General features: G+C 37.3%; 1 protein-coding gene across 2 annotated transcripts in view; it reads right to left on the bottom strand.

Annotated features, from left to right (window-relative positions):
- Window positions 1-784: 784 nt before the first annotated feature.
- MBTPS2 (membrane bound transcription factor peptidase, site 2) overlaps window positions 785-13,379 on the bottom strand; it is a 38,772-nt gene continuing 26,177 nt past the window's right edge. The window contains exons 8-11 of one of the 2 annotated variants that reach the window (XM_047844778.1): window positions 5,826-5,920; window positions 5,267-5,462; window positions 2,805-2,880; window positions 785-1,514 (exon numbers count right to left, since the gene is read on the bottom strand). In XM_047844778.1, coding sequence (XP_047700734.1) covers window positions 1,292-1,514; window positions 2,805-2,880; window positions 5,267-5,462; window positions 5,826-5,920 — 590 coding nt within the window. In that variant the 3' untranslated portion in view covers window positions 785-1,291. The remainder of the gene's footprint in view (window positions 1,515-2,804; window positions 2,881-5,266; window positions 5,463-5,825; window positions 5,921-13,379) is intronic. The other variant, XM_047844779.1, reaches the window with a different exon arrangement.

Here is a 13,379-nt window from a genome sequence, read left to right as displayed (position 1 = left end):
GAAGAAGTTGGGTACATGGGTGTTAATGTTCTTGAGTGCATGAGAGAAGCACTTATTTTTCATCAAAGAATTGCATGCTCATACACTTAGAAGACCAATAGCTTCACAGTGGCCTGTTGACTTTCTGGATCTTCCAGGGCTGCATCTCCAGTGCAAAAGACCTTGAACTACTCAGGGCACTTTTGGGCTCAAGAGTCAGTTCCCAGCCTCTGGCAAGTCCACATCTGTATTCCCATGTAGCCATTCTCACTGTACTACCAAGTCTTCCGTGGACCCATAGAGGTAGCTTAGAGGAAAGATGGAAAGCAAGGCCTGGGCATTTAATTACTTAATATAGAGAAACATGGAAGCTGCTGGTGAGGACAAAGTATGGTTGAGAGCTTAAGGTAGGTGCTTCTTGAAGACAGGAACCCAGGACCTAGGCCCCAGATAACCCCAGCAGCACAAGAGAAAATGTCTACCCTGGAAGGGTTTCAAGCTTCAAAGCTTTGTAGAGAATGGTAACCAGGACTGTAGCAGATCTGTCTTGTGATCTGTTAGAAGACCAGGCTCAGTTCTGAGGTTCAACTTTAACTTCCTCAGCTCACAGGCTGCAAGTGAAAGACACCTCTTTCAGCTTACTCTAAATGTTAAGGCTAGTGCTGCTTTATGAGGGCATGGGGACACATCAAAGAGACAATTCCTGTGGGGCAAAACATGCATCATGGTATTATAGGCCCTACTTCCTACTTTTTTCACTTATTTGGCATCATTTGACAAAAATTTCTCCTTTCATGTCAGCAGATACTTTTATAGAATTTTATTAACTGCAATCAGACCTCAGTTGTCAGAGTACAAAATAATACACCATTAAATCTTAAAATTCTTTTCAAACAAGACAAAGGACAAGAGATACAGGCCAAGAAAATGCTCACCCTTCCACTTGGCCAGATTCTGGTCTTCTTCAAATCTGGATTCATGATGTTTTTTCAAAAAGTTTGCCCCAATTAATTCCACCTAATTCTGTTCTCCTTTACACTACTGCAACATGATCCGGACTTGCACAAAATGGTTTAACATGAATTTTCACTTGTTTAGAAATTGTTCCACAAGCATCTGAAATTTGTTAAGTTCAATCTTTAAAATCAGAATGTAGTCAGAGACTATGCCTTTCATTTCTTCTGTTTATCCTCCATCCCAGAGTTTGGATATTCTGATACATGAGGATCTTAAAGTTGTTAGTTAAAATGTAATTTTAAGGAAACACTTTATATTTCATACCAAGGATCATTCTGCCAGATGAATGCAAATATTACCGTGCTGTAACCATCCAGAGTCCCAGGGTCACGTTGGCAGCCAAAAGTACACTGCCACCAAGCAAGATGAAAAATCCTATCAGATCTTTGACATCATTGTCTCCAATCACTGAGGTAAGGGTGGCATCTAGGAAAGAGTTTAAAATCCACTGACCATCCAAAGCAAAGCAGGGCACTGCATTAACAATAGCCAGAGCTCCTGAGAGGGAAATCAGGTACCTGGGTAAAATCAGTTAAGGATCCGACTATGAGGTCTGAGAAGAAACCACATTTCTGGTAGTCAGAAGAGAATGTTTTACTAGGGCTGGATTTGAGATTATAGCTGCTTTCTTTAAATCTCTGCCCACAAGTATAGGACATTCCTTCCTAGATCTCTACCATTTAAAATAAATTATTCATATTATTTCAAAGCTCAAAAATCTTGGCTAGAAAAATAAGGGCCAACCATTTGTAAACTAAGACAATCTATAACAAACTCCAAGGAAGACTGAGTCTTTGTAATACTTTAATGACACAACAAGAGAAAGGAATGTGGAAGCAATTAGCAATAAAGGAAAATTACTTTTTGATCCCTACAAAGTATTACCTTATCTTAGGGAACATAAGGATTTTGGCCCCTTCAACTCTATTTTACTATTATCTATAACTAGTGTATCCTATAAGTAGTATAAATATTAACTGTAACACAAATATAACTGTATTTTACTGCCATCTAAAAGCTTATATATGTCATAAATCTCTGAGACAAAGCTGCAATCTACAAGGTACTATCTTGATTGTACATATTTTTTACTAACTGTTCATTTGTTTTCCCTTTCATATTTTTGCAAATCATTGAGGAAGGAAATGAAAATGATTTAAAAGTGACAAAAATATGTATTGTGCACCTGAAACTGATATAATATCGTACGTTTACTATACTGGAATTAAAAAAATCCATTTTTAGTAATAAAATCTAGAAGGTAAAAAAGAAAAAACAATGACAAAAATAAAGAACCCTTCCAAAGTGTTCAAATTCTTCATAATAACAAATTTTAGAAAATGTCAAGTTTTATATTCCAACATAATATGCTAAAGAACACGTGAGATTTTGTCCTCTGAATTGCTATTTTAGTAGTGGAAACCAGTTTGATCTCCCTTATGCATTCTTCCACTTAGTCCAAGGTAACAGGTTCACAAGGGGCAGAGTTCATCACTTCACTGGCATTTTGAGCTTTCATTCTTTATAAACTTACTAAAAAAGGTCTTAGATCTGTAAATTCAACTCTCAAATTATATTCTGGGTTTCCTCCCTTCCATATCTTAACTTTTCTCCTTCCCTGAGCAATCTCTTTCCTCTGACTTCTTCCTTCCTATATACAATCTGATCTTTTTCAACTTTAAAGTCTCTTTTTCAGTTGTTAGCAATCAATGGACACTTGTAAGGTCTATGCATGCTCTATTCAAGGTAAGCCTAATCACGTTCCAAGTAACACCTTTTAAAAACATTCTTTACACCAGAAAGGATACTTGACAAATGTCTCCACAACCACAGGCAGATCTATGCTTAGAAAGTTGAAGCGTGGGATAAAACTGGTGATGCTCACTGAAAAAGAAAAACAAGGAATAATGAATATTGTTCATATAGAGAAGCAACAGCATTATAAATTTTTCCATGTGGTCAACAATTGGGCTAGTCTATTAAACTGGTTGAGAAAGCTCTTCCCAAACATAAGCAGGCAGCCTATATGCCCCACATATAAAAACAATTATTCTAGAACATCTAATAAATATAGTGGAATACAGAAATTCATATCTCAGTATGTACTTATATTTGGAGGTAAGAATAATATAAAACTGACTATATACCAAGCATGACTACCAAATAAAGAGACTGACTTAAAAACTATGGCAGAATTTATGAAGAGTCCTTATCCTTCAAAGAGGCATAACCTGAAAATCACATTTACTCTATTATGCCACTTAACTTCTTTCTGGTCTTGGTTTTCTCTTACTAAATCATTACTAAAACAAGGATTATGACTAGGGGAAATTTTTGGTCTCTTCCACTCTGTGCATTCCGTAATCCTGTTTTTGCTCAAAACATTTACAAACTTCTCTGTAATTAGGTAGAACATATAGTACATATTTCTGAATTACATAGTACATAGTTCTGAATTATTCTAAAAGGGAACTTCCTTTCCATTTGTTGAGGATATATTTAATATTTGCATTCTAGGGGTGCCTGGGTGGCTCAGTCGGTTGAGCGTCTGACTTCGGCTCAGGTCATGATCTCACGGCACATGGGTTTGAGCCCCACGTCGGGCTCTGTGCTGACAGCTCAGAGCCTGGAACCTGCTTCCAATTCTATGTCCCCTCTCTGACTGCCTCTACCCTGCTCCTACTCTGTCTCTCTCTCTCAAAAAGAAATAAAACATTAAAAAAAAAAATATTTGCATTCTAGAGTCACTTAGTGTCAAACTGATAAAGAAGAAGAATGACCCAGGTTACAGGCTATGACTATGAAACAATGAGACAGCCTTTTAAAGAGTAATATAAAACCCCCATGCCCATCAACTGATGAATGAATAAAGAAAATGTGATATGCCCATTAAACAGAGTATTATTTTGCCACAAGAAGGAATGACCTACTGAGACATGCTACAACATGGATGAACCTTGGAGACATTACGCTAAGTGAAAGAAGTCAGTCACAAAATATCCTACTTATATGAAATGTGCAGACTAGGCAAACTTATAGAAACAGAAAGTAGATTAGTGGTTGCCAAGGACTGGGGGTAGGGAGAAATGAGAAGTGACTGATAGTGAATACACTGTTTCTTTTTGGGGTGATGAAGATATTCTAGAACTAGACTGTGGTAATGGTTGCACAACTCTGAACATATTAAAAAACCTTCAATTGTATGCTTTAAAAGGCTCAAATATATGGCATGTGAATTATATTTCCACAAAACCATTATAAAAAAAGGAACTTAAAAAAAAATCTTGTACAACAAAATTAGACTATATGATCTTCAGCAATATGAAGAAGCTATCTATTTAGTCCCAATAATGTAGCCTCTGTTAAAACAATTATGCCAGCCCAGTTCTGAAAATTATATTCAAGGGCACCTGGGTACCTCAGTCAGTTAAGCATATGACTTTGGCTCAGGTCATGATCTCATGGTTCATGAGTTTGAGCCCCACATTGGGCTCTGCACTGACAGCACGGAGCCTGCTTTGGATCCTCTGTCTCCTTCTCTCTCTGCCCCTCTCCAGCTTGCATGTGTACTTTCTCTCTCTCTCTCTCTCTCTCTTTCTCCCTCTCTGTCTCTCACTCTCTCTCAAAAATAAATAAACATTAGGGCACCTGGGAGGCTCAGGTGGTTGGGCATCCTACTCTTTATCATGGCTACAGTCACGATCTCATGGTTTGTGAGTTTGGGCCCCATGTGGGGCTCTATGCTGACAATGGGAAGCCTGCTTGGGATTCTCTCTCTGTCTCCCTCTCTCTCTGCCCCCCCCCCCCAACTCGCTCTCTCTCAAAAATAAAAAATAAACATAAAAAAACATGAAAATTATATTAATATAAAATTCATGTGTTATGCATAAATTATAGTCTTACCACTATAACTCCCGGCATTCTTTGGGGTATGTTGCTCTTGCCACTGTTTTGGGAACTTGGGTAGGTTTAACAAACTCTCAGAGAACATCTGAGAGATCATCTATGTGACTTGGACATAAATGGTAGTGAAGAAAATAAGTCACTCTCCATAGGCAGACATGGGATTCAGTTACACCCTGTTTCATAAAATTCAGATTATTTTCCTAATGCCTAAATTTCATACAATACTGAAGAACAAGTTAAGACTTAAAAAGTAGTCAAATTTATAATAAATAAAATTAACCCAAGGATTTGTACTGAGTTTCTACCATGAAGAATATATGACATCTTAATGATTTTCTGAGGGTCTACCATAATAAGTACCCACCTGTGTAATGAAGATGCAGTGGATGGCCTACATACAACATATCAATTTGAGGAGGATGTTTCACTTTTATTAAGCGAGTATGAGTTTCCAAAGAAGGTATTATACAGAAACTGGAACTTGAACTTTTTTTACAATCTTTATTGGTTCTACAAACTTGTGTGGCTTCAACTGCTTTCCGGGCGGGTAGGCATGTATGCTATGAGTAAAATATTAATTAGTCAATACCCAAAATAATTTACTAACAAGAAAAACAGCAAGTTCCAGTGCTCAGTATCTTTCATGTTACAGAGCATATTAGGAACAAAGTTCATTTAAAAGAAATGCCATTTATGTGTACCTACTATAAATTAGATTCAAGTATTCTACTTCGGCCAAATAAGGTATTATACCTATAAATTTTTAAAGATTCTCAGATGAAATGTGGCAAGTGAAATATAGAAATTTTAATAAAACGATATGAAACAAAAGGGAAAAGTGTTCATAGATTACATTTTAGTTCTATATGCTTATTTTATAAAAATTATATCAGACAAGCAAGATTGCTTCAGGGACAACTCACCAAACGTTTATTAAAGTTATTTCTGTAGGAAAAGCACACATCTGTGAGGCTGTGATTGTTACAACATTCAGTCGAACCATCTAGCCGTTTGTATGCTAAAGAGAAATAGTGAATTAGAATCTGTTATATAGAAGTACATTTGTAATGAAAATTTTGCTTTCAAGACAAAAAGAGTAAGTAAAATGCATATGAATTTGGAAACAATTGTATGATTCCTAGTTCAGTCTGACAGGCTACTCACTGCAGTGATTTTATGTTACAAAAAGAGACACGATATTACAAAAAGACTTGTCCAGTTTGAAATCAAGAAGCAGCACTTACCATAGATTTCTGTCTTCCTATAAACTTACCTATTAATAAAGCTAGAGTTCCAAGGTCTCAGTAAGTTTTGCAGTAACTCCAGCTAGTCAAGCACAAATATTTAATGAGCCACTATTAGCTGTCCTAATGCTACTGATCCAGTATTACTTGAGTTCAGCAGAGTGGGCAAGAGGATGCCTAAAAGACTCTCATCCCTAAAGACATTCCCATTAGATCAAATATCTATCCTGCCTCCTTGCTTACCTTACGGCTTTCCTCATAAAATCAGGGCAGCCCAATCTGACCCCAGAGATGTGCACATATTTGCCTGCATACCAATAATCCAGTTACCACTTTTGGAAGACAATGCAAACAGGGTAACTGTTTATTCTCATTATTCATTTATTTTTCAAAGGTTTTTGGTGTACTCCCTCACTTGTATCTGGGGCAGAATAAGAAAACTAAATCACTGATATAGGTGGAATAAAAATGATTCCATGTGTTTATTTTGGAAGGTTTCCTGCACTCAGCATATCAAACCTGTAAAGCATAAACTGATGTGTAGCAGGGACCAATTAAACTTAGAATCTTATATGTATGCTACCATAGATGTGCTAAGGAAGACAGATTGAAAAGCAGTTACCAGAAAACTACCAAAAAAAGTACGTTTTCTAGTACCACAAAAAGCTTTTCTATTACAAGTGTGTCTTCAAGAGCACTGGCAGGAAAATGTTAGTTGATATGCAATATGATTGTACAAGGATTTTGTATTTTAGTCATCAGTCGTTGTTTGGTTTTCAAACAGTTTTTTTTTTTAAACTAGGTTATTTGAGGGAGACATCTTGTATTGGTTAGAGTGGATCCCCCCCAGCCACTGTGGCTCTCTCTCCTTGGTCCACATAAAATGAAGAACAAAACAGGTGAAACAAACTAATAAATCAGTTTCTCTTCTGCATTGCTTGGCTGTGTGGGCAGTTTTGTTTTCTTTTTTCTTTCTCTGTTGTTTTCTTATAATTGAATAGGTATTTAAATTTTAAATGAGGATTTGTATTTGAAATATGAAGGCAAACTGTGAGTAGCAAATGGTACAGATAAACCTGTGCCTGTAATCAATAATCGGTCACCCTTAATAGTAAAGTATAAAGTACAAAGTTGTTTAGGATTTTTTTTTTTTTACCAATCCAGGCTACAGTTTCAGGGTTGTCTCTGATCAGTTGCCAAGTCCCACCAATTTTTACCTCCTCATTATTTTTCTCCTATATATTTGCATTTGAGTGCAGGCTCTAACTTCTCACCTGACCCATTTGAAGAATCCTAAGAAGTCTTGTTTGCTTACCACCTATTAGCATACGCAAGCCTTTCCTACATACCAAATGCTTCAGATTCATCTTCCTGAGTAAAACAATGAGAATGTAACTCCTCTGATCAAAACTTTCCAAGGACTGCACTACTCCCAAATAACGTCTAAATTCCATAGCCTAAAACTGAAAGATAGCTGATTTTTTTTCTCATCTTATCTCATACTATTATCTTGCTGAACCAAATTACTAGCAGTTCCCTAACTGCTTTCTAGGTTCTGGTGCCAAGGTTTATTTCCATTTTGGCCTCCTGAAATTAGACTCATTGTTGAGGCCCAACTCAAGGGGTGATGCTATGAAACCTGCTCTCATCTTCCCAGTGAAGACTGACCACCACCAACTCCCACAATTCCCACCAATTCCTGTCATTACCTACAATTACCCTTGTACTGCAATTAACCTTGTACTGTAATAACGTGGGCATGGTCTGCTTTTTTTTTTAATTTAAATTCCAGTTAGTTAACATATAGTATAATATTACTTTTAGGTATACAATATCATGATTCAATACTTCTATGCATCACCCGGTGCTCATCACAGGTACACTCCTTAATCCCTATCAAATGCTCTGTGTCTTTGACTGGACTGTGAGCTCCTTGAGAAAAAAGTTTCTCAATCTTACATAAGGTAGATAACTCAGTATACATTGAATACATATATGACATTCTGTGCCACTTTCCTTTGTATTAGAAATCTAGAAAATTTACATCTGATACTTGATCACTAACTTTTCTTGGAGGAATATATACAATACAGAATTTAAAGTCAAGAATTTGATATCACTATTGATGCAGCATGTATGGAAACACAAATGCCAAAACAGGCCAAGCAGGTTTCAAATAAATGAAGTAGATAGTGTGTGGGGAAAAAAATAGGGAGTAGAGGGACTGCGATGAATTAGAAAATGTAGACCCTGCTTTATGGGATTAGCAGCCAGGCACTCAACTTGGGGGCTTGATTCCACGGACTGTTGATTTTATTCCAAGAGAAATCTGAAATCTGGACTTTCATGTGAAACCTCTTCAATTTTAAATATTGGCATCTAATTAATATAAAAAAATACCACATAAGCCAGACCAAATACATTTGCCAAGGCTGGATTTGGTCTCTGGGCTACCACCAATTTGCAACCTTTATGTTATGGCTTCTTCCTATGATGATTACTCTAAAACATAAATCCATGGCTGTGGCCATCCTCACAAGTGTAAATATCTCCCGACAAACAGAATTTTCCAATAAAGAGTTACATATTTTATGGTCATTTGAGAGGTAAATTTGATATTTCTCTGTTTATCAATTAAAAAAAAGTTCTATGTTTAAAAAAACTTTTAGAATATTTTCTACTGGGTCACATTAAAGGACAAGTTGCTAAGTCAATTTCTGTAACTCGATTCTTAACCTGGGGATGCCACAGACAATTCTCATATTAGCGTATGTACTTTTTTACTAAGCATGACAGGCCAATCCAATTCTACTTTTGAAGAAGCACTCAAGATTGCATTGAAAGGTCCCAGAGGCATTTGTAGGTTGAATGTAACTCTGAAAGATTAGACTTCTCCCTTAAATCTCAGTCTGGGAGACAATTAGGTAATTCAAGAACAGATCAGTTTCATAATTCTACCATAGGGAGAACCTGCATATTCTGAATGAACCCTAAGATGGGTCCTAAGATAGTTGTAGAAATAGTTTAGCCTCCAAAGCATAGTCTAGAACAGAGGTTAATTTTTTAAAAGTAATCTCTGCACCCAATGTGGGGTTTGAACTTACAACCCTGAGATCAAGAGTCACATGCTCCAGTTGAGCCAGCCAGGTGCCCACCAGAGGTTAATTTCATTTTTTTATTTATTTAAAAAATGTTTATTTATTTTGAGAGAGCGAGAGAGGGAGAGAGTGTGCACGTGCACATAAGCAGGGGAGGGGCAGAGAGAGAGAGAAAGACAGAGAATCCCAAGCAGGCACTGTGCTGTCAGTGCAGAGCCTGACATGGGCCTCAATCTAAGGAATCACAAGATCATGACCTGAGCTAAAATCAAGAGTCAGACGTCTAATGAGCCGCTGAGGCGCCCTGAGGTTAGTTTTAGAAAAAGACTGGAACCTTCTTCAATGTATAGTTCACAGTCCCCACTACTTTCTCTATTACCAAAATGAACTGAATAATTTTCTTATCCTAGCTTATTAAATATATAAATGTAGTTAGAGCTCCAACACAGGGAGGCAAGCCTATTTATTTATTCTTTAAAAAAATTTTTTTTTATATTTTTAAGAGACAGAGAGAGACAGAACACAAGTTGGGGAGGGGCAGATAAAGAGGGAGACACAGAATCAGAAGCAGGCTCCAGGCTCCAAGCTGCCAGCACAGAGCCCGACGCGGGGCTTGAACTCACTAACCACGAGATCATGACCTGAGCCAAAGTCCGATGCTAAACCAACTGAGCCACCCAGGCGCCTCTCCTCTTTATTTGTTCTTAGTTCTATAGAATTTATACCAGCATCACCTAATAAGTAGTTAAAAAAAATTATAAACACACACACATATACACACATTCTCTCTTCAATTTAGGATAGCAAAAAAACTTTGGATCATAACTTGATGTTCACAATGAAAAAACAGATACTTTTCCCCAAACAGTAGAGAAGATTAGGCATAAAAACAATCTGAGTACTCAAAATACATGGAAAGGATTCCTGGAAGTTTCCTTTTATTATCTTAAACTAGGTAGGGAAGGGTCTCTTCTCACTTCAGTTATAGCTACATATGTATAGATACATAAGACAGGAATACAATATTCCTGTTGCCAGGTAGTTACAGGGATATACCCTCGCCTCCTCTGAATAGGAATACAGGCTGTTCAATGGGGATGGCTGAGTCTGAGCTCAAAGCTTCTTTTTAGGGAGCAGTTGCTTTTAGTTTTCAATCTCATGCTCCTGGAAACCTAGTTCAAATGCTGGACTGTTGAGTACAGTCTTATGCTTTCAGGAAAGAAAAAAGGAATTTAGCTTTATGTGTATACGAAATGAAGGATTCCTCTCAAACTAAAGAAAGAGGATGCAAGCTACTTGTTAGGAAAATAGTCCCAAATAAAGACCCAGACTAGTTCTTTTCTGTAACTTTCAATTCCACTCAAATCACAAAGTGGCATATGGACACCCAGCAATTGTAAAAGTAGAGGCTTGACTATGAATGGGGGTAAAGTTTTGTTTTCTGTTCTGACCCAGAATGAGATCAAAGATCTATTTCAGGTGCAATGGGCTCCAAGTCCTGACCCAGTGTCTTTTTTGGGGGCTTCCTGGAAAGGCCATTCAATCTCCAAGGAGTGTATGGGACAAGCTCCTTAGGCTGGCCCCATGTACCAGGGGAAGAGGTGGAATTTAACCAGCCTTACCTCTGTCGGTGACATTTGTAGTTTAGTGAGTTAATGTTTAAAAATCAAAAAGGAAAGGATTAACAGAAGAAAAGCAGGTCTAAACAATTTCATATCATAGATTAACCACATTTTTTTCTAATTTGACAGAAATTGCTCAGAGCCTGGAGCCTGCTTTGGATTCTGTGTCTCCCCCCTCTCTGTCCCCCCCAACTCACACTCTGTCTCTGTCTCTCAAAAAATAAAACGTTAAAAAATCTAATTTGACAAAAATCTACTTGTTAATATCTTAAGGAGAACATCCAGTCTGCTTAATTATATCTTAAACAACTTGATAATACACCTATTAGAGGTAAGTGGCCAGAAACAATTGGTTGGGACAGCTTACATGCACTTCCAGGGTCAGATCTTTTTTCCAAGGTGGCTTTATTGTTTTTGCAGTGGTGTAAATTTCTAGAATTTTAATTATGTATACTAAAGTCCACTCCAAAATGAACATGAATCACTTTCGGATTATTGCCCACTTTGTATTACCATATTTAATTGTATCTTTTCCCTCTCTTTATAACTAAGGATAAAAAAATGTACCTAGATACATATAAAATACTATTAATCCATAGCTTTCTTTTCTTAAAAAAGTTTATTTATTGATTTGGAGAGAGAGAGAAGAGAGAGAGAGAGGGAGGAAGGGCAGAGAGAGAGGGAGAATCTCAAATAGGCTCCATGCTTTCAGTGCAGAGCCTGATGTGGGGCTTGATCCCACAAACAGTGAGATCATGACATGAGCCGAAATGAAGAGTCAGATGCTTAACCGAATGAGCCATCCAGGCACCATAATCCATAGTTTTCTTTAAAATATCTACAGCCTCAGTGGTCAAGTCTGCCATTAAAATTAATTTAGTATATATTTTAATTTAATTTAAATTTACAGTCATTAAGATTCCTATAAACTGGCTAAATGTATTCACTCCATCTAAAAATGGTTAAATAGAGGTACAGGTTTATCAGACATAGTCAACAGTCATCATGTAAAATCAACATGTATCCTAATACAGTCACTCCTAAGGAGATGAAATAGATATTGAAGAATTACTTTGGGATTGATTTTTTTTATTAAGTAGAAAGAGTAATATCTGCTTTATGTTTTAACACAAATACCTCCCAAATACATAACAGTGAAATACTCAAAAAGCTGACAACGAAAGAGTTTCAGAAGGGCACCGGGGTGGCTCAGTTGGTTAAAGATCTGACTTCGGCTCAGGTCATGATCTCGTGCTTCGTGGGTTTGAGCCCTGTGTTGGGCTCTTTGCTGACAGCTTGGAGCCTAGAGACTAGTTTGGATTCTGTGTCTCCCTCTTTCTCTGCCCCTCCCCCTGTTTGCACTCTCTCTCTCTCAAAAATAATAAGTAAATGTTAAAAAAAAAAAAGGAGGGGCGCCTGGGTGGCTCAGTCGGTTAAGCGGCCGACTTCGGCTCGGGTCATGATCTCGCGGTCCGTGAGTTCGAGACCCACGTCGGGCTCTGTGCTGACAGCTCAGAGCCTGGAGCCTGTTTCAGATTCTGTGTCTCCCTCTCTCTGACCCTCCCCTGTTCATGCTCTGTCTCTCCCTGTCTCAAAAATAAATAAAACATTAAAAAAAAAATTAAAAAAAAAAAAGGAAAGAAAAGAGTTTCAGAGTATTTCCAGGAAAATTTTCATTTTCATTTTGTATGCCAGGAAAGGGGCAAAACCTTAAACATTTGAAATGCAGATGTCCTAAATAAAACAATAAAACAATTCTACTAGAGAGAACTTTGATTACTGGGTCAGTTTGGCTTTTGTAATTCAATACATATTACACCAAATTTAGAGAAATTGGAGGAAAATGATAAAGGACCTAAGAAGTGTGAAATAATGGATCATTTCTCTCAGAGAAGAACACATTACAGGTCATATACCAACCTTCCATCATCTGAAATGTTTGGGAAGATGCTAAGTGGCTCTTGAGAATAGTAAAAAGTATAAATATTTCAACCTTAAAGAATCAGGTTAGCCCACTGAACAATGTTAACATTACCACAAGGGAGAAGACTAGACATTGGGTGCCTCTTGACATGATGCAATAGGAAGTAGTGAGCGCCACCTATGAAGTATTTTCACCCCCTCAAAAAGTGGATCCTGAATTTAATCAAGTGTCTACACCTAATGAACATCTATAGAAAATCTGGAGGCTATCTGAACATGTTAATGACATCATAAGCATAACACAGAGCCAGACAAATTCAGAATATGGGCAGTTCAATAAAACAAGTGACAGTTTCTTAAATGAGATCTCAAAAAAAAAAAAAAACCTAAAAAAGAAAAAAACACCAGGGGGAATTGTTCCAAGCTCAAAGACACTTAAAAGACATACCATCCAACTTGAAATCAACTATTAAAAAAAGCAGGTAAGGGGGCGCTTCAGTGGCTCAGTCAGTTAAGGATCCAACTCTTGATTTCAGCTCAGGTCATGGTCTCATGGTTTGCGAATTTGAGCCCCAAGTTGGGCTCTGTAC

This window comes from Prionailurus viverrinus, chromosome X (genome assembly GCF_022837055.1).
Source record: "Prionailurus viverrinus isolate Anna chromosome X, UM_Priviv_1.0, whole genome shotgun sequence".
NCBI lineage: Eukaryota > Metazoa > Chordata > Mammalia > Carnivora > Felidae > Prionailurus > Prionailurus viverrinus.
Note: the sequence above shows the minus strand (reverse complement) of the source record. Positions and strands in the feature narration are given on the sequence as shown.